A 19238-nucleotide genomic window follows, 5' to 3' on the forward strand; every position below is an offset into this window, starting at 1 on the left:
AACTTGGATCTGCTTTCTTTCGTAGGACACTCAGCCTTGGTGTGTCCGTATACTTTGCACTCATAGCATTGCAACGACCCTCACCATTTATAGTTGGCACACTCCATCCTGAGGTGTCCATATCCCTCACACTCCGTACATTGCCTCTCTTGTTTATCAATCTTTTTAGAATCCTTCTCTGATTCAGGTTTAGAAAAAGATGAGGTTCCTCTGCGCTGACTTCGCTCCATTTTTGGAAAGTATTTTCTCACCAACAATCCTACTTTTTCTTCATCTGTAACACCCTATCTGTCTTCAACCTTCTGCATTTCAACAGCTTTCAATGCAAATGACCGTTCAACGCACTGTTCCTTCTTTTTTTCAACTGCAGCTCATATGCCTGCATCATCCCGACCACTTGATTGAAGTTCAGCTCATCTGAGTTTAATGAGACATCGATAGCAGATCTATGTGGTTGAAACTTATCAGGCAAACTCCTGAGAAATTTCTTCACCAGTTTCTTGTCTTTGTATCGTTTTCCTAAGACTATAGCTTCTTGTGCTATAGAGCTCAGACAACTTTTGTAATCAGCAACGGTTTCACCATAAAAGTGACTTGGAGGATATCCCAAGCTTCCTTAGCTGATACACATCCTTGAACACTGTTGAGCTGAGTTAACGGCAAGGCATTAAAGATAACAGACAGGACTTGTGAGTTGTGCTTTGCCTCAGCTTTCTATCCTTCGCTCCACTGCTTCCTAGTTTTTGGCTTCAATTCTCCTTTGTCATCTTTCACCATTGGCTATGTCCAACCATCCTCCACAGCAAACCAGGCTTCCATATCAAAGCTATGAATGACTTGTTTGACGGACACCTTCCAATGTCCATAGTGCTATGGATCCAGCTCTCTTCTCTCTTCTATCTAAACACCCCTAGTGTAGATCTAAATGAAGAACAACACTCACTTTCTAAGCTTTTTTTGATAGCCTTGAAGTTTATAATCTTACACAATAGTTTCTAAGTGTTCGAAGACGTTCTGCGGCTACCCCTAGGCTATTTAAACTCAGCCTCTCAAAACCCTAACAAAAATATCTTCGAAGCTTCCTCTTACGGCAATTGCTTGCGCCCCAAGCCTTATTTTTCCTTAAATGTCAAGAAGAATATTCTCCAAATATCTTCTCTCCCAATCCTGCTTTATCTTCGTATCCAGCTCATCGCATTCTAACTTCAGTTCATCTTAGCCACTCCAACTATGACGCGTCAGCTCTGCTTCCTTGTCGAGCATCATATGTCTATGATCAGATGTAGAGTCATGACTCATGTTCCCTCGCAGCTCCTTGCTCCTTGCTCCGCACAATGATCTGCTGCAGCGACTGCATCTTCACTACTTAGGTTCAATACATTGGCATCAGATGGCTTGCAATATTCTTTATAGAAGCAAGCACCTCATGTTGAATAGAAAAAGCTTGTTCCATGGTAATGTTTTTTTTATAATTCCTGGTTTTACTTTTTGCTGTGATATACTGTTTAGGAGTGGGAGAGACCTAAACCTGGGAGGAGGCCTGACATTTTCCCCAAGTTAAGTCTTATGAAGACACCATTACCACCGCCAATGCCTTATGATCCACCGAAAGAAGATGAAAAAGAGGAAGAGAAGAAAGAAGAGGAGGAAGAAAACTCGGACCAAGAAGAAGAGGAACAACCCGAGAAACAGCATTGGAGAAAAGACAGAGATGGAAACATCGATCGAGATACCGATCGAAGAAGAGCCTTTTTTTTTCCAACTTTTGTAGTGTTTTGGAGGAGTAACAAAATCAAATATTTTTTCACAATTTAGTTGCTATATTTTATTCTCATACTCGTGTTCATGTTCGTGTATTATATTTGTGTAATGCCACTGCTTCAGAAGCTATCCTTTCCAAACTTCGATCCTTCTTTGTACAGTATAGCGTTATAATTGAGAGAAAAAAAAATATCCGGGCCAAATCTTGATATGTTATATAATTTGGGGACATAAATATAATTTAGTATTTCCTGAGTACTAAATACGACGCCGTCTTGTTTGCAATTACATCGTTAGGTTTTTTTTAGTGTTGTGGTGCCTCTCTTCATCTTCTTCTTCTTCAACCGTCTCCGCGCCACGAACCAGAGAAAGCTTACCAAACAATGGCGTCAATCCTCTCGAATAAGCAGAAGAAGAAAGATAAATACACTTTGAAAGAGCTCAAATCACTAGGAAACGACTTACTCATTTCTCGCTCCCACATCAATAACCTTCCTCTCCTTCTCACCTTCGTCACACCTGAGTCTCCGCCGCAGTTCGTCGTAGAGTCGCTCCTCTCACTCCAATCGTTTTTCACTCCTCTCCTCTCTCAGCTTCCTTCGACTTCATCGTCTACTCCTTCAACCAAAACCAAAGATGACCCTGAAGTTGTTTTCAAAGCTTGGCTCAGATCAAAATTTGACGAATTCGTCAAGCTTTTACTCGATGTTCTCGTCTCTCAACAGTCAGAAGATGATCTAAGGGTATCTTCTTCTCTGCATTACTTTACTTATCATAGCGTTGTTTGTTTTGTTATCTAAAATGTTTTTGGTGGTTGATTTAGGGAATTGTGTTGGGAACATTGATGGAGTTTGTAAAGCTTTTGAATGTTGGAAGGTTTCATTCTTCAATCTACCAGAGAGTACTTCATGCTATTGTAAGTTGTTAATCTTATCACTTGGTATTGAAATAGTAACTGTTTTTGCAGTGCTTGATGTTTTTAGTATTGTCTCTGTAGATTCACTCTGAAGTTGATGTTGAGATATTCTTGGATATACTTACTTCAAAGTACTTCAAATACATTGATGTCCGGTATGTTGATAACCCTTTGCTTCATAAATTATGTATATACTCCATGTTCTTTCGTCTGCTTTAGCTTTGCTCTTATTTGCTCATTTGGGATTTTGTTTTGACTCTTAATGTCGATTTATGCCCAGCTATTTTACCTACATCAGCATGGAGAAGTTTGTGAAAACATTGGAAGCATCAGTCTTGTCTGGTGGGTTTTTTTTGTTCTTTTTCATTACTTGATATCCTTTCGTTTTTTATCGTCTTGATGCATAATGTAAGTTTTTATTTTGGTGGGTTTCTCTTAGGTGATAGAATGGCGACCGAGAATAGTGAGGCTGAGAATGATCCAAAAGAAAGGTTAGTATCAGTATGTGTTTGTTGTATATCTTATATTTGTTGTTCTTCCTTCCTTTCGGACTGTTTGAATGTTATCTTTAAGCTGTTTTTTTTGTTATTGTGTTATGGATGATCTGGAAAATTATTGAATTGTAGCCTAGAACTCTCTGTTCGCAAGCTCTATCAAGTTTTGTCCCAAATTCCACCTCCTGAGAAACAAGCTGAAAAGTCTCATCACGAGATGTGGAGTGGGTCAGGTGATTGTTTCCGAGCTTTTTGACTATATGTTTTCCATTTCAGTGGAGATGACTCCAATATGTGTTTAAATTTGCTAAAAGAGTTATTAGTATTTGCAGATGAAAGTAGTAGTGAGAAACCGAAAAAGAAAAAGAAAAAAACTGAGGAACAAGACAGCACTGTGAGTTTTGCAAGTTTGCTAAATATACACTGAATCCGTGAATAAGTTTTCTTCTTGGCATGCAATTGCTCACTTTTGCCTCGTAATTTCATTCTGTTAAAACTCCAGCTCCTTTCTCCGACGACAATTAGCAAGAGGATGAAGTTGAAGTTCACTAAAGCATGGATTTCATTTCTCAGACTGCCTCTCCCCCTTGATGTTTACAAGGAGGTAAGCCAATTTACTTTCATAACCAGCCATTTGTCTAAAATACGACATGGACGAAGACTTACCAATATGCTATCTTGTGATAACCAGGTTCTCGCTAGTATTCACCAGACAGTCATTCCCCATCTATCTAATCCTACAATGTTATGGTGGGCATACTTACCAAAGCTTCTTTCATTCAATATATGTCATTGTCCTTCAATAAACGCTTACATATGTTTCATCATACTTCGCAGCGACTTCTTAACAAAATCATATGACATTGGGGGAGTTGTCAGTGTGATGGCTCTTAGCAGTCTCTTCATCCTCATGACCCAACATGGTTTGGAGTATCCGAACTTTTATGAAAAACTGTATGCGTTACTGGTTCCTTCTGTCTTTGTTGCAAAGCACCGAGCAAAATTTCTTCAGGTATTGCCATATTGTAGTACCAATGAAATACGGATTACTTTATAATCTGTTCTTCTTCCCACTGTAACTGAAACGCTTTCTGCAGCTTCTTGATGCTTGCCTGAAATCATCAATGCTTCCAGCATATCTGGCAGCTTCATTCACAAAGAAACTAAGCAGGTTGTCACTTTCCATTCCTCCCGCGGGATCGTTGGTCATAACGGCTTTGATCTACAACCTTTTACGAAGAAATCCTACAATCAACCATCTTGTGCAGGTACGACCTATCATTGTTTGTGCTTGAAAATGCCAAGTACATATTACCAGATAGGAAAATGACTTCTGTTTAATTTCGCTCACAAGTGAACAAAAAAATGTATAAAAAGCATGGACTTATAATGATAGGTTCAATCTTGTTCAGGAAACCGTTGAAAATGCCAATGAATCAAACGCAGAGGCTGATGAACACAACGAGAGCCAACCAAAGACCAGCAAAAAGCGAAAGCTTGGTATTGACTATTTCAACAACCAGGAGAGTGATCCCAAGAAATCCGGTGCCTTAAGTAAGTCGTTATCATTCTAGTCTTTATTTTTTACTTTTACTTTCCACCCCCTAGCATAGAATTACACCCACATATAGAATCATGATTTGTCCAGTAAAAAACGATGATTCCCCGGGTTCCATAGATCAAAGTTAAGTTTTGACCGTTTTGAAATGTCGAGAACAATATGTCGTTTTGCTTTCTGTAAGTTGTTATCTTGTTAAGTCATTTTGTAAGAGAACTATTGATATTCGCTTTACTGGAAACGAAACTTACTTGTTACAGAAAGTTCTCTCTGGGAGATTGACACTTTGCGCCATCATTACTGCCCACCAGTTTCAAGGTATATTTTGCTCACCAAACGATTACATCCGGAAACTTGAAATTTTTTCTACATTTGGTCATTTCCTTGATTCCTCTTTTCACTTTTCAATAGGTTTGTCTCATCTCTAGAAACTGATCTAACCATCAGAGCGAAAACCACTGAAATGAAAATTGAAGATTTTAGCTCTGGTTCATATGCCACCATATTTGGGGACGAGGTAATGCAGCTCTCTGGTTCATATGATATCAACTCTTTTGTTAATATAAGATCACTCGACTTTTTGGGCTTCTATTTATTTATAGTTGCAAAACCGATAACCATTAGATGAAACTAATTGAGGAGATCTTAAAATTGGCAGATTCGGAGAAGGGTTAAGCAAGTTCCTATAGCGTTCTACAAAGCGATTCCGACATCTCTGTTTGAGGATTCAGATTTTCCGGGGTGGACATTCAACATTCCGCCAGAGGAAGGCAAATGCTGATTTGAAAGCTTCGCCAACCCATGAGCTAATCTGCGGGTTATTCGAAGACTTTGTGTTAACAAATTTTGTAGTTTTGATCGATCAGAAACAGTTTTGGTTTTGTGATACTGAATCTGAATGTTTACCCATAAATTTACGAGAAATTCTTTATTCGAGTATTGTGGTTCACTCTCATAAGAACGTCGATTAGGAAAATAGTTTATAAGTTCAGATACTCCTTCCTGCTTGCTCTTGAGCACACTCCTTTTGGTGAGTCCATACACTGATAAAGTATCTAAAGTAAATGTTTAATTCAAAGTGGGTGAGCAAAATCTAATCCAAGCGTGGTCGTACTAAAGTCTTGGTTTTTGCTACAAAAAGGCGTAAATTTGCAACCTCAGGTTATACAACCCACCGTGTGCAAACACTTCTTGTCATCTTGTGTACCATTTGGTCTTTTTTTCAGTCCAAATGCTTTTACCTATGTAGATTACAGTTAACTGATGAGATATTATTCATTACAAGACTTTTTGTGTTCACTATAAGTCTCTAAGCATTACTTTAATGATTCGACGAAATAATATAGCTTTGAATTTAGTTCGAGTAAAGAAAAGAAGTTAATAAATAAAAACTTGAGTGAGATAAAGTTTATAATACCATAACAGATTTATAAAAAGATTTGTTCATTAACTAAAACACTAATACAAAAGAGTTTACACACAGTATGATAACAAGCCAAACATTTACAAACTCCCGTAGTCAAAAATGTAAATAAATAAATAATATTACCTACATCTAATAATCACAACGGGATATTTTGTTCCATCATAGGGAAAATGAAGAATTTTTTTTAATATGGTCCAATTTCAGTGGAGATTCCACACAAGTCCCAACTATATCCTTGTAATGGGACTTAGCCAGTAGCCATTACACTTTGTTTCTCCCTAATTTTGTTATATTATTCCCAGGTTCCTTTCGTTCATCATTTCAATCTTTTCATCGTGCACAAAGCACGATATTGGTTGTGCAGTCAACACTTCACTAGGCACGCACACAGCACCACTTTGCATTATAATTTTTCTTTTCTACATTATTTGTATCCATTTACAAAATTTGTTGAAACTTTAACAAGTTCACTTTCATCAAACGTTACACTCAAAATAATTAATGGTAGACTTGGTAGTGGCATTACCTCAGTCGGTAATGTCAAATGTTATTAAGAAAAAGTCTATTTTGCCACAACCTTTCTGAGTAATAGAAGTGCATTCGTTGACAAAAAAAAGTATGTTTGACCTAATTAGTAATTACCACTTTCATATTTTTTGATAAATACTCTTTGAGTTTATATAAATTTACTGTTGATTTTTTAATTTTTTTGGTGGTAATATGAATAGGTTTTTCAGATAACTCACAAAATTTTATATATCTTTTCTCGTTTAATGGTATTTGATTATATTTAATTTTCTTATTATATATACCTTTTTTTTATAGTTAAAATGCAAAAAAAAATATAGTGCCTTTTTTTTTTGTGCAAAATATTTATATGGAGCCGAAAAAGCTCATTGCCAAATATAAGCACACTTTCAGAAATTATGGTTTCAGTGGTTTGACAAATTTCTCCAAATGGAGATCTTTGTTGTTTCGGTGACCACTGATCACTACTGTCGTTGTCGTCCATGTCATTCCCCACGTTTTCTTTCCCTTCATCAAAAGCTTTCCTCTGTTCTCTCGTGAAGGCTGAAGCTAGCTGAGTCGTCTCCTCCATCACCATGGATACTGTTTGTAAGTAATCAGAAAAATTCAAAACCCATCAAAAGTAAAGTTTGTACCTTTCTCAAATCTTCAAGCATACCCACGATTTATATATATTTATTCCCCTGCCCCCTTTCTCTTGCTTGTCCCTCATGTCTTCCCTTTTCAGTCCATTAATCTAACCTTTCCCTACTTCTTTTAGGATGATTTGTTTTTTGGGTTTGGTATAATCTCTGCCTCTAAATTCATCTCCTTTTTTAGGTAAAAGGGTTTTAATTTCCCCTGACACTGGTGAAAACTGAAAGCTACTTGCTTTAATTCTCTCTCTGCTTGTGAAATCTTGTTTAGGTTTTAACTCAAAGGTTTCATTTTGTTGTTCAATGTTAAGCTCAATGAATTGGGTTCTATTGAGTTTCATCATCATTGTTCTTGGTGGTGGTGGGTTGTTACTTTCAGAGGGAGCTTCTAGTTCTAGTTCTAAGCCTCCTCCTGTTATTAAAGTTGGTGCTATATTTGGTTTAAACACCATGTACGGTGAAACTGCTAATCTCGCTTTCAAAGCTGCTGAGGAAGATGTAAATTCCGATCCTAGCTTCCTCGGTGGAACGAAATTGCAGATTATGATGAATGATGCTAAACGCAGTGGTTTCCTCAGCATCATGGGAGGTTCAACAAGACTTTAAAAATCCAATCTTGTTTCCATTTTCTTGATTGTGTTTGGATGGATATACTTTATACTTACACTTGCTATTTTGTTGTTGCAGCGTTGCAATTCATGGAGACTGATGCAGTGGCTATCATTGGTCCACAGACATCAATCATGGCTCATGTGTTGTCTCATCTTGCCAATGAGCTTACTGTTCCCATGTTGTCATTTACAGCTCTTGACCCTAGCCTCTCTCCACTCCAATTCCCATATTTTGTCCAGACAGCACCTAGCGATCTGTTTCTGATGCGAGCCGTTGCAGATATGATCACATACTATGGATGGTCGGATGTGGTGGCGTTATATAACGATGATGATAACAGCAGAAATGGTGTTACAGCGTTAGGCGATGAGCTTGAAGAGAGGCGTTGCAGGATTTCTTACAAGGCAGTGCTTCCCCTGGATGTTGTGATTTCTAGTCCAGTTGAGATTATAGAGGAGTTGATTAAGATCAGGGGAATGGAATCTCGGGTCATTGTTGTGAACACTTTCCCAAATACAGGCAATATGATCTTTAAGGAAGCAGAGAGGTTAGGGATGATGGAGAAAGGTTATGTTTGGATAGCTACAACTTGGTTGTCTTCTCTGCTAGATTCAAATTATCGTTTGGATAATAAATTATTCAATGGAGTTCTAACACTGCGTCTTCACACGCCAGATTCGAGAAAGAAAAGGGACTTTGCAGCACGGTGGAAGAACAAGTTGAGTGATAATAATAAGACTATTGGGTTAAATGTCTATGGTCTGTATGCTTATGATACTGTCTGGATCATTGCTCGAGCTGTTAAGGCACTTCTGGAAGCTGGAGGTAATCTTACCTTCTCCAATCATGCAAATTTAGGCAGCTTGAAAGGTGAAGCATTGAATCTAAGTGCACTAAGCAAATTTGATCAAGGATCACTACTTCTTGATTATATTGTGCATACAAAGATGTCTGGTCTAACTGGCCCGGTTCAGTTTCATCTAGACAGATCAATGCTACATCCTTCATATGATATTATCAATTTGGTTGATGACGGTGTTCACCAAATAGGTTACTGGTCTAACTATTCTGGTCTTTCTATTGTACCGCCTGAATCATTTTACAGCAAATCTCCTAACCGTTCTAGCTCAAACCAACATCTGAACTCTGTAACTTGGCCTGGTGGGACTGCAACTACACCTCGTGGATGGGTTTTTCGTAACAATGGAAGGCGGTTGAGAATCGGTGTTCCTGATAGAGCAAGCTTCAAGGACTTTGTCTCAAGGGTCAATGGAAGTAGCAACGAAGTACAAGGATATTGCATTGATGTGTTTGAAGCTGCGGTAAAACTGCTTTCTTATCCGGTTCCTCATGAGTTCATCTTTTTCGGAGATGGTATAACGAATCCAAACTACAATGAGCTGGTCAAAAAGGTCACCACTGGGGTTGACTTTGATGCTGTTGTAGGTGACATAGCCATTGTCACTAGACGGACCAAGATTGTGGATTACACCCAGCCATACATTGAGTCAGGCCTTGTCGTTGTTGCTCCTGTCACAAGACTTAACGAAAATCCTTGGGCCTTTTTACGCCCGTTTACTCTTCCTATGTGGGGAGTAACAGCATCTTTTTTCGTTATTGTTGGAGCTGCAATATGGATTCTTGAACACCGTATAAATGATGAGTTTCGTGGTCCGCCAAAGAGACAAATCATTACCATTCTCTGGTTAGTACACTAGAGTCATCTAATATGTCTGCCTAAAATGAAGATTGCTATAGCTCTAATCTCTTATTACGATGCAGGTTCACCTTTTCTACAATGTTTTTCTCCCACAGTAAGTCTCGAAAGCCCCTCAAGCTAGTTATTGCAATTCAAGTTTGAAGTTCTTAACATCTTTTATGAAATCAAACTCTCAGGAGAGACTACAGTGAGCACGCTTGGTCGTATGGTGCTTCTGATATGGCTTTTTGTGGTTCTGATCATTACATCTAGCTACACAGCGAGTCTCACATCGATACTTACAGTGCAACAGCTTAATTCACCTATAAAAGGAGTAGATACACTCATCAGTAGCAGTGGTCGAATTGGCTTCCAGGTTGGTTCATTTGCTGAAAACTACATGACCGAGGAGCTTAACATTGCCAGATCAAGGCTTGTGCCTCTCGCCTCACCTGAAGAATATGCTAATGCGCTTCAAAATGGCACTGTTGCTGCAATTGTTGATGAACGTCCTTATGTTGATCTCTTCCTCTCAGATTACTGTAAGTTTGCCATCAGAGGCCAAGAATTCACTAGATGCGGTTGGGGATTTGTAAGTCATCTTCTGAATTTCTTCAAAAGGCTCTTTACCAGCATGTTCAAACATAATTCTGATCACATTTTTGCATTTTTCTGTTCAAAAGGCTTTCCCAAGAGACTCTCCTTTAGCAGTTGACATGTCAACCGCAATTCTTGGACTATCCGAAACAGGCGAGCTTCAGAAGATCCATGACCGATGGCTATCCAAATCCAACTGCAGCAGCCCGCACGGGTCTCAGTCAGGGGACTCAGAACAGCTCAACGTGCATAGCTTCTGGGGCATGTTCCTTGTGGTTGGGATCGTCTGTCTCGTCGCTCTCTTTATCCATTTCTTTAAAATAATCCACGACTTCTGCAAATACACACCTGAAGTAGTAGAAGAAGAAGCTATACCTTCACCAAAACGTTCACGTTTAACAAAACTGCAGACGTTTCTAGCATTTGTTGATGAAAAGGAAGAAGAAACACAGCGAAGGTTAAAAAAGCGCAAAAGACACAACAATCTTTCGATGAATGCGAATAGTATCTCAAGGAGTGCATCTAGAAGATCTATATGATGAAACAGAAGACTATAAACTTATGGTTTTGTATGTTAATATGTACATTTTAACTCACACACCTCATTTGCAACCAAAATGAGATTTTGTTTAGATGCAGATATGAGATAAGTTATATATATACATTTACAATCATCTTAAGTAACTGAAGCATAAACTTAAACCTCTCAAAGTGAACATTGAACAAGCTTCCCGGTCCGGTTCAGTTCGGTTTGTAGTTAAATCGTTAATTCCACTGGTCACGAGCCAATCTGAATCTGATCTCACTCACTCCACTCTTAAAAAAGTAATCAGCTTTACTGGAGAAAGTATTAGGTTAGGTGGTCACGTTTGTTCATCTCTCTCTCTCTCTCTCTCTCTCTCTCTCTCTCTTATTTATTTGTATTAAAGTGTTCGTCTTTGTTCATTTGCTTTTGTGATCTCATCACAGTTTCTCTAATGGCGAGTCTCTGTTTCCAGTCTCCTTCCAAACCCATTTCATATTTCCAACCCAAATCCAATCCATCGCCCCCGTTGTTCACGAAAGTCTCCGTCTTTCGATGTAAAGCTTCCGTACAAACCCTCGTCGCCGTCGAGCCGGAGCCAGTTTTCGTCTCCGTCAAGACTTTTGCGCCAGCCACCGTCGCTAATTTGGGACCAGGGTTCGATTTCCTAGGATGCGCCGTCGACGGTCTCGGTGACCACGTGACTCTCCGTGTAGATCCTTCGGTAAGAGCCGGTGAGATCTCAATCTCGGAGATCACCGGAACCACAACAAAGCTCAGCACGAATCCTCTCCGGAACTGTGCTGGAATCGCCGCCATTGCTACGATGAAGATGTTAGGGATTAGATCGGTTGGTTTGTCGTTAGATTTGCACAAAGGCTTACCTTTAGGTAGTGGTTTAGGCTCTAGTGCAGCTAGCGCCGCCGCAGCAGCTGTGGCGGTTAATGAGATCTTTGGCCGGAAATTAGGGAGTGAGGAATTGGTTTTAGCCGGTTTAGAATCGGAAGCTAAAGTTTCCGGTTATCACGCTGACAACATCGCTCCAGCGATCATGGGTGGATTCGTTTTGATTAGAAACTACGAGCCTCTTGATTTGAAACCATTGAGGTTCCCATCTGAGAAAGATCTCTTCTTTGTTCTAGTGAGCCCTGACTTTGAAGCTCCAACTAAGAAAATGAGAGCTGCATTGCCTACTGAGATTCCAATGGTTCACCATGTTTGGAACAGTAGTCAAGCTGCTGCTTTAGTCGCTGCCGTGTTAGAAGGAGATGCAGTGATGCTTGGGAAGGCATTGTCGTCTGATAAGATCGTGGAGCCAACGAGAGCGCCTTTGATTCCTGGAATGGAAGCTGTGAAGAAGGCAGCTTTGGAAGCTGGAGCGTTTGGATGTACGATAAGTGGAGCTGGACCAACAGCGGTTGCTGTGATTGATTCGGAGGAGATGGGTCAAGTGATCGGAGAGAAGATGGTGGAAGCGTTTTGGAAAGTTGGACATTTGAAATCTGTTGCGTCTGTGAAGAAGCTTGATAAGATTGGTGCTAGGCTTGTCAACAGCGTTTCCAGGTGAGTTTTTCATGATGTTTGAGTTTTGGAACCAAATCTTGCTCTGTACTGTAATTTCTAGTTGATAATAATAAAAGTTGCTTGTTTCTACACAAATAAAGGACAATGTATTTTGAAGTTTTGTTTTCTCTTGTTTGCATGTCTTTTGTTTCTCTGATTTTGAATTGAAGGATCACTCTCTTAAGTTTCAACACAATTAAAAACGTAACAAATGGCCATCAGAATCTAGCAAATGTTTGGTATCCATCCACTCATATTCGGTTTTTGTTAGTAGAAGACCTGAAGCAAGCTAATAACAATAGAGTAATTGATTAGTGTAGAGCAAACCTACCTGAGACATGTATAGGCAAGCTCTGGTTAAGCAAGATGAACCAAATCTTATTGACTTCAAACTGTGGCAAACCAAAGTCAATGAATCTATCAAGAATCAGTAGAATTTTGGTTGGTCATTTGTGTGAAGTGAAAACAGTAGAAAACCAAAACGACAAGGCCCATGAAAGCCCAATTAGGAAAAGAAGAGAGGACTCATAAATATTCCGGTAACGGTAATCCGCCGGCATGAAACCTAAACTGAAAAATTACCTTCTTACCACAAGATTCGATTTTTCCGCCAACCCGTTCTCCAGAAAGCTTGGAACTTTATTAGAGGAAAAAGTAAAAGAGAGAGAGAGAGAGCCTTGTGTTTAGTTCTGAGCCTTGTCTTTGTCCGTGAGACGTGGACGAGAGATCTCCATCAGAAAAAATGAGAACCCTTTCTTCCACGTACACACTCTTTGCCTCTTCTTCTATTTCTTTCATCTGACGTGTTTCTTCTTCGTTTTCTGAGTTTTGGGGTTTACCAGACAAAACGCCAAAGAACAACTTTTTCTTCTTCTGAGAGGGATTAGGGTTTTATCGGGATTCGAAACGATTTAGTTAGAAGATGACAAGAGTCAAGACTAAACTAGACGATGATCTGTCGTCTCCTTGGTTTTATACTGTTTGTACCATGGGAGGAATGCTTAGTGCCGGAACTACCCATTTGGCTATAACCCCTCTTGATGTCCTCAAAGTCAATATGCAGGTTTGTGAATCCTTTCTCTGTTTCTTGATTTCATCTTTGTATATTCTTTAAGGTACTTGTCTTGTTAGGATGTATAATGATGGATAGAACTGCTAAATTTAGGATCTTTTTGCTCTTCCCTGTGTTCTCGAATTGGTATCATTATGATTGATCAGTCAATGAGGATCGATCATTCTGTCTCTTGTAGGTGAATCCACTGAAGTATCATAGCATTCCTTCCGGTTTCTCAACTCTCTTAAGAGAGCATGGCCGTTCCTATCTTTGGAGAGGTTGGTCAGGGAAGCTATTAGGCTATGGTGTTCAAGGTGGATGCAGATTTGGACTCTATGAGTACTTCAAGACACTCTACAGCAATGTGTTGCCTAATCATAACAGAACTTCCATATATTTTCTCAGCAGTGCTTCTGCTCAGGTATTTGCCGATATGGCTTTGTGTCCTTTTGAAGCTATAAAAGTTAGAGTTCAGACGCAGCCTCTTTTCGCAAAAGGTTTACTTGATGGATTTCCAAGAGTATATAGAAGTGAAGGTCTTGCTGGGTAAGCCCTTTGTCTTGGAATCATTCTGCGTGGCTGTCTCACTTAGTATTTGTTCTTTAAGTCTTTATCTCTCCATATGCAGCTTCCACAGGGGACTTTTTCCGCTCTGGTGTCGCAATCTTCCTTGTAATGTTACTGCTTCGACAATGCTTTGTTTTCACTAGATCAATTTGAACTTCAACATCTCTCTGCATCATCTAAAACCTTCAGTTATGTTCAATTTTAGGCATTAGCTTTGGGAATATGAAACAAGTACTTGAGCTATATAGATGCACACTAGCCTTTTCGTAGACTTGGTTGTGTTCTCTACCAAAAACCATATCTTGTTGATTTCAATGTTTATGCGTTGTTTCAGTTTCTATGGTGATGTTCTCGACGTTTGAGCAGTCAGTTGAGTTTATATATCAAAAGATTATCCAGAAGAGGAAGCAAGATTGCTCTAAAGCTCAACAACTAGGTGTCACATGTCTTGCTGGCTATACTGCTGGAGCTGTAGGTACAGTCATATCTAACCCCGCAGATGTTGTTCTTTCGTCTCTCTACAACAACAAAGCCAAGAATGTGCTGCAGGTAGACTCTTAACCATCACTATTTTAATATTCCATGTTCGCAGTTGTGCATACCATGGAGCAGAGTATTCTTGATTGATGTTGGTTTATTTTGCTTGAGCTACAGGCTGTGAGGAACATTGGGTTTGTTGGTCTTTTCACTAGAAGTCTTCCTGTTCGGATAACGATTGTTGGACCTGTCATTACCTTGCAATGGTTCTTTTATGACGCCATCAAAGTCTTAAGTGGATTGTAAGTAGCCATCTCTTCAATTTTCCATATCAGAAGCTCTAATATCTCTGCTCCTATTCTCATCTAACTAGCTTGTTTACATAATTGTGAAAAATATAGCCCTACAAGTGGAGGAGTGAGGAAACCAGTGGATGCAACAAAGTTATCATTGTGAAGCGTAGAAGAGTATAGATCTATCTCTGTCAACATCAGAACCTGAAACTCAAAAAACATACTATCATGTAAGATTCTCTTGCAAGTAGTTAACCAAGCGTTGTGTAACGGATGGAATAAGCGTTTTGATATTTTCGCTTAGTTCAACCCTTGCCTGAAATTTGGATTGTAAGTAAAGTGCTAATGATGTAAACAGAAACAATAATCTTTTAACTGATTGAGGTAAAAATGCAAGTGTCTGGTTTTATCTTTGTCATGTTGTGGACCATTTTTGACTGAGATGTTGCTGTTTTAAGGTTTAGTCGATATAGCTTGATTTTTTGTACCTTTGGAACTTTGTTGTTGATGAGAAGATTGGATTCTAGCTAATCATGACTGAACATCATGAAGGAATCTCTCTACTATAACTTTATCACATTCACATGATAACTTTCTTAAAAGTAAAACAGTGAAAAACCAATCAACTTTACCATTTCTCCAGAGCAGGTTCAATGCATATTAATTATTAGGGTCAAGTTTAACCCTCAAACTAATATTTTCACTGTTCTGGGATGCCTTTATACCCCCAATTTTGTTTTTGGAACAAAGCTTTTTATTGACTTATTTACACTCTTGAGTCTTGAGGTTGGCAATGGATGTTTGTTTTGTTGAACATCATAGAAAAATGTTTTTTATTTTATTTTAATTTGTGTGTTTTGTGTTTGGTAGTCAAACAAACAAACGAAAAGAATATACGATAATGATACCGACATGTGAGTTAGGTCGGCTGTGATGTTACAAACTCCTTATTGGGCTGGTTTCAATGGCCCTTTCTTAATCGCACACGTCTCTGTTTTGTATTTTTCGAAATAAATAAATTATACTAGAGAGCGTGGCACATGCGGCGGTTTAGGATCTCTCCTCTTTCTCCAACGACACTTCCCAAAAGCATCTGAGTTCACACCATTTTTGCTTGCTTCTGAGTTCTGATCTTGATTTGAAGAAAATATTGTTTTAGTCATGGTGAACCACGAAAGCATAGGTCTTTACCCTCTTCATCGTTGCAAAACCATTCACCTGGTTCGTTCCTTACAAACTGGAGATAAATAAATGTGTGGTTCTTATTCTCTCTCTCTATCCCATGTTTCTGACGGGTTTTGTTTTGTTTGGTAGGTGAGACATGCTCAAGGGATTCATAATGTGGCTGGTGAAAAAGATCACAGTGCTTACTCTTCTGAGGATTACTTTGATGCCCGTCTTACCCCTCTTGGTTGGCAACAGGTACCGTATATCTATAATCTCTGTTCTCTTTTGTTCTGTTCTGTTCTGGTATGGATCTTATTGGCTCTTGTAACGATCTTGTCGTCATCATCATCATCTCTGCTCTATGGCTCAGGTTGATAATCTAAGGAACCATGTTAGAGAAGCTCAACTCTTAAACAAGGTTGAACTTGTCATTGTTTCACCTTTGCTTAGGTAAATACGTTTTCACACACTCTTGAAACAAAGTAACCACTTTGTGATTATAAGTTTCTCATTGTGCTTTTTGGTTATTCAGCATACTGAAATAGGTAGCTATAAAGAGTAAAGACTCAGTTTTTATGATTGTTTTAAAAAATGTAGAACTATACAAACAGCTGTTGGTGCTTTTGGAGGTGAAGAAGATACTGATGGAGCGGATGCAACACCGCTAATGGTGGCCAACGCTGGGAGCAGCGATCGTCCTGCAATTTCTAGCTTAAATGTCCCACCTTTTCTTGCTGTTGAGCTATGCAGGGAAACTATGGTACATAAGTAATTAAGGAGGGTATTGTTAGTATAGATGAGTGAAAATCACATTGTTAAAGATTTTTTTTTTATGAATGCAGGGTGATCATCCTTGTGACAGGCGCAGAAGCGTCACAGAGTACAAGGCTCTCTTTCCCGCAATCGATTTCTCAATTGTACAAAAACATCTTATTTGGTTTAATATCTAACTATACGGGTATGTTGGCAAGGTTCTTACGCTAGTTTTCTCTATGGTTTTAGATTGAAAGCGACGAGGATGTTTTGTGGAAGCCGAGTCCAAGAGAGACCCCTGAAGAAGTTGCAGCCAGAGGTGTAGAGTTCTTCAAATGGTGAGTTTCATTTTTTATTACTAATTTTTCCATGGAGATATGTATAGCTGAATCTCTCTACTGCCATTTGCTTTTGTGAAGGCTATGGACGAGGAAAGAGAAGGAGATCGCAGTTGTATCTCACAGCGGCTTCTTGCATGGTCTCTTGAGTTCTTTCGGGAAAGATTGTGCCGATGACATAAAGAAAGAGCTGTCTTTACAGTAAGAGTTTAAACACAAACTTGCTGTCTACAAGCATTAACCTTTTGTGTAACTTTAAGAATGCAGTATACTGTCTTACTAATCAAAAATCTCTAACTGTTTTCAGTTTCAAAAACTGTGAGCTTCGCTCAGTGGTCATCGTGGATCAAGGGTAAGCAGAAAATGCCAATAAGTTCTGACAGAATAGTAATAAGATTTGAGAGTGTGTTGGATTAATTATTATGTTGTTGTTGGGAGTGTAGGAACCTGGGGACTGATCCTGTAGAGACCACAAACTATCCTGGGAAGGTTCCTCAAGGACTTGATCATCCAAGTGGCTAAACAGCTGAAGAGTAAGAGAGAGCACATGAATATCCAAGGTTTCTGAGATTGTTTTTTTTCCTTCTGAAAATAATAAATTACATGACGCTTCTATTGGACTAGAATTTGGCATTTTTCAGTTATTGATGAATATTAGTGAAATATTGGTATGTACGTTGACTCTGCTGCCACATGAATTATATTGATTATTACCCAAAATTTAGTGGTAGCTTTAATCATTCTGTCCATTTCGTATATAAGCAGTGATTATACAATTGTGAAAATAATATCCATAAAAGTGGATGAGTGGAGAAACTGGTTGATGCAACTAAATTAGAAGTGTGAAGCTTAGATGAGTAGATTTATCTCTAACAAAACATCAGAACCAGAAATTTAAAACATATTAGTATTATGTAAGATCAAGTAGATACCGAGTCTTGCGAGTTGTGAGCATTCGTGTTGGAAGGAGAGCCATGATCTTTTCGTTACACGCGCAATTGCAATTTGCATTTGTTCAACCCCTGCCTGAAATTATGATTGTAAAGTAAGTGCTAAATGCTAATGAGTGTTATTGTTGTAAATAGAAACTGTTGGGCTCTCCAAACCCATTACTATGATATTGTCCGCTCCCAAGTTGTTGGATTTTATGGTTGTTATGTTGGGTACGAGTGGTTATTGTTGTTATTATGTTGTGGGCCATCTTGTTTGAGAAGAGAAAGACAGTGATTTTTATTGTGTTTAGATTGCTCAAAAGCTCCCAAGTACTTGGATTTGATCTTTACCACCATTTTCAGAGAAAAAATTACTCCACAGTTTGTGACGTCTTCATATTTTCATCTTTTGTATTTTGTGTTTTGAATTTTGTTATTTAGAAGAAAGATATATTGGACTATTTTGCTGGCAGCTGTATAATGACTTTTCTTATGGCCGAGCATTTCAATAAAACAAAGAGAAAGTTCCAAAAACTACACTCACTTTTTATTAATCTATTGGGTTTATCCTTTGGTGTTGAGTAATTTTCTGATAATCTATTGAATTAGAGCAAATTTCATGTTTTTCGTAAGTTAATATATATATTCGGATTTTACTATAATTATACTTTCTCCGTTTCGTAATAGATGATATTTTGAAGAATTTTTTTTCCATAATATATTGAATAGATTAACACCCGTGCTCTAGCACGGGTTGAAATTCATTTTATTTATATTATAATTTTTATATAAAATATAATTTATGTGATTGTTTTTAAAAGTTTTTTTTGAATAAAACATTATGCAATAAAATCATATGCTAAATATGAAGGTTTGAAAAAGACACCTATTTTGTAAGTTTTTTTATTGTTAATGATTCAACATAAGTATCTGTGCTATAACACTGATTAAATTTTATTATCTTGTAACCCACTATCTATACTAGTATTTTTGCAGTACTTTTTGCTCAAAAATATGTTTATGAAAATATTTAGCATTTAATGTCATTTAATGCTTATATTCATATCCAAACAAATTTACTTTACTTTCTTTATTATCTTTATAACCAAACACAATTAAAAGATTTTAAATATCTATATATAATGTTCTATTAATTAATATAGATATTTAGAAGATTTATTCCAGATACAAAAAATTAGTCTCTTATCATCTCTTTTTGATTTTAAATTTTAAATATAGTGAATCATCATATAATACTTAAAGTTAATAAAAAAAATGTGTGTTTTTCCTGTATATATTGTGATTTGAATTTTTTAAAAACAAACATATATTACTCAATTAATAT

At 38.0% G+C, this 19238-nt stretch overlaps 5 protein-coding genes across 7 annotated transcripts; all 5 read left to right on the forward strand.

Moving 5' to 3' along the window:
* LOC104747534 (nucleolar complex protein 4 homolog B-like) lies at window positions 2057–5668 on the forward strand. 2 transcript variants are annotated; one of them, XM_019236488.1, is made up of 15 exons: window positions 2057–2504; window positions 2585–2677; window positions 2759–2832; window positions 2958–3019; window positions 3117–3168; window positions 3304–3404; window positions 3495–3565; window positions 3674–3775; window positions 3863–3921; window positions 4009–4183; window positions 4269–4439; window positions 4584–4725; window positions 4990–5047; window positions 5141–5246; window positions 5388–5668. In XM_019236488.1, the coding sequence occupies exons 1-15, from the start codon at window positions 2145–2147 to the stop codon at window positions 5508–5510; spliced, it is 1749 nt and encodes a 582-aa protein (XP_019092033.1). In that variant the 5' UTR covers window positions 2057–2144; the 3' UTR covers window positions 5511–5668. The 2 variants fall into 2 exon arrangements, with proteins under 2 accessions (XP_019092033.1, XP_010467482.1); XM_010469180.1 differs by having other exon boundaries at window positions 3504–3565.
* Window positions 7074–10900, forward strand: LOC104747535 (glutamate receptor 3.1-like). 2 transcript variants are annotated; one of them, XM_010469183.2, is made up of 6 exons: window positions 7074–7271; window positions 7630–7907; window positions 8006–9635; window positions 9713–9744; window positions 9827–10221; window positions 10313–10900. In XM_010469183.2, exons 2-6 carry the CDS (start codon window positions 7634–7636, stop codon window positions 10763–10765), a joined length of 2784 nt encoding a protein of 927 aa, XP_010467485.1. In that variant the 5' UTR covers window positions 7074–7271; window positions 7630–7633; the 3' UTR covers window positions 10766–10900. The 2 variants fall into 2 exon arrangements, with proteins under 2 accessions (XP_010467485.1, XP_010467484.1); XM_010469182.2 differs by having other exon boundaries at window positions 7074–7907.
* On the forward strand, window positions 11072–12451 carry LOC104747537 (homoserine kinase). The gene has a single exon (XM_010469185.2). It carries the CDS (start codon window positions 11204–11206, stop codon window positions 12314–12316), a length of 1113 nt encoding a protein of 370 aa, XP_010467487.1. The 5' UTR covers window positions 11072–11203; the 3' UTR covers window positions 12317–12451.
* LOC104747536 (mitochondrial phosphate carrier protein 1, mitochondrial-like) lies at window positions 12548–15114 on the forward strand. The gene is made up of 6 exons (XM_010469184.2): window positions 12548–13375; window positions 13563–13912; window positions 13995–14038; window positions 14268–14482; window positions 14588–14712; window positions 14812–15114. The coding sequence occupies exons 1-6, from the start codon at window positions 13235–13237 to the stop codon at window positions 14864–14866; spliced, it is 930 nt and encodes a 309-aa protein (XP_010467486.1). The 5' UTR covers window positions 12548–13234; the 3' UTR covers window positions 14867–15114.
* Window positions 15676–17698, forward strand: LOC104747538 (phosphoglycerate mutase-like protein). The gene is made up of 9 exons (XM_010469186.2): window positions 15676–15924; window positions 16018–16125; window positions 16241–16320; window positions 16468–16630; window positions 16713–16787; window positions 16873–16961; window positions 17043–17162; window positions 17269–17313; window positions 17405–17698. The coding sequence occupies exons 1-9, from the start codon at window positions 15865–15867 to the stop codon at window positions 17481–17483; spliced, it is 819 nt and encodes a 272-aa protein (XP_010467488.1). The 5' UTR covers window positions 15676–15864; the 3' UTR covers window positions 17484–17698.

This window comes from Camelina sativa, chromosome 15 (genome assembly GCF_000633955.1).
Source record: "Camelina sativa cultivar DH55 chromosome 15, Cs, whole genome shotgun sequence".
Lineage (NCBI taxonomy): Eukaryota > Viridiplantae > Streptophyta > Magnoliopsida > Brassicales > Brassicaceae > Camelina > Camelina sativa.

Bases quoted from the DNA above. Each gene is read 5' to 3' on its own strand.
- LOC104747534 (XM_019236488.1), top strand. From the start codon at position 2,145: ATGGCGTCAATCCTCTCGAATAAGCAGAAGAAGAAAGATAAATACACT. The intron at 3,020-3,116 runs GTGGGTTTTTTT...GGTTTCTCTTAG, and splicing joins GGAAGCATCAGTCTTGTCTG to GTGATAGAATGGCGACCGAG. The intron at 3,776-3,862 runs GTAAGCCAATTT...TGTGATAACCAG, and splicing joins CCCTTGATGTTTACAAGGAG to GTTCTCGCTAGTATTCACCA.
- LOC104747535 (XM_010469182.2), top strand. From the start codon at position 7,622: ATGTTAAGCTCAATGAATTGGGTTCTATTGAGTTTCATCATCATTGTT. The intron at 9,745-9,826 runs GTAAGTCTCGAA...TCAAACTCTCAG, and splicing joins TACAATGTTTTTCTCCCACA to GAGAGACTACAGTGAGCACG. The intron at 10,222-10,312 runs GTAAGTCATCTT...TCTGTTCAAAAG, and splicing joins CTAGATGCGGTTGGGGATTT to GCTTTCCCAAGAGACTCTCC.
- LOC104747537 (XM_010469185.2), top strand. From the start codon at position 11,204: ATGGCGAGTCTCTGTTTCCAGTCTCCTTCCAAACCCATTTCATATTTC.
- LOC104747536 (XM_010469184.2), top strand. From the start codon at position 13,235: ATGACAAGAGTCAAGACTAAACTAGACGATGATCTGTCGTCTCCTTGG. The intron at 14,039-14,267 runs GTAATGTTACTG...GCGTTGTTTCAG, and splicing joins CTGGTGTCGCAATCTTCCTT to TTTCTATGGTGATGTTCTCG. The intron at 14,713-14,811 runs GTAAGTAGCCAT...TGAAAAATATAG, and splicing joins ATCAAAGTCTTAAGTGGATT to CCCTACAAGTGGAGGAGTGA.
- LOC104747538 (XM_010469186.2), top strand. From the start codon at position 15,865: ATGGTGAACCACGAAAGCATAGGTCTTTACCCTCTTCATCGTTGCAAA. The intron at 16,321-16,467 runs GTAAATACGTTT...TAAAAAATGTAG, and splicing joins ATTGTTTCACCTTTGCTTAG to AACTATACAAACAGCTGTTG. The intron at 17,314-17,404 runs GTAAGCAGAAAA...TTGGGAGTGTAG, and splicing joins GTGGTCATCGTGGATCAAGG to GAACCTGGGGACTGATCCTG.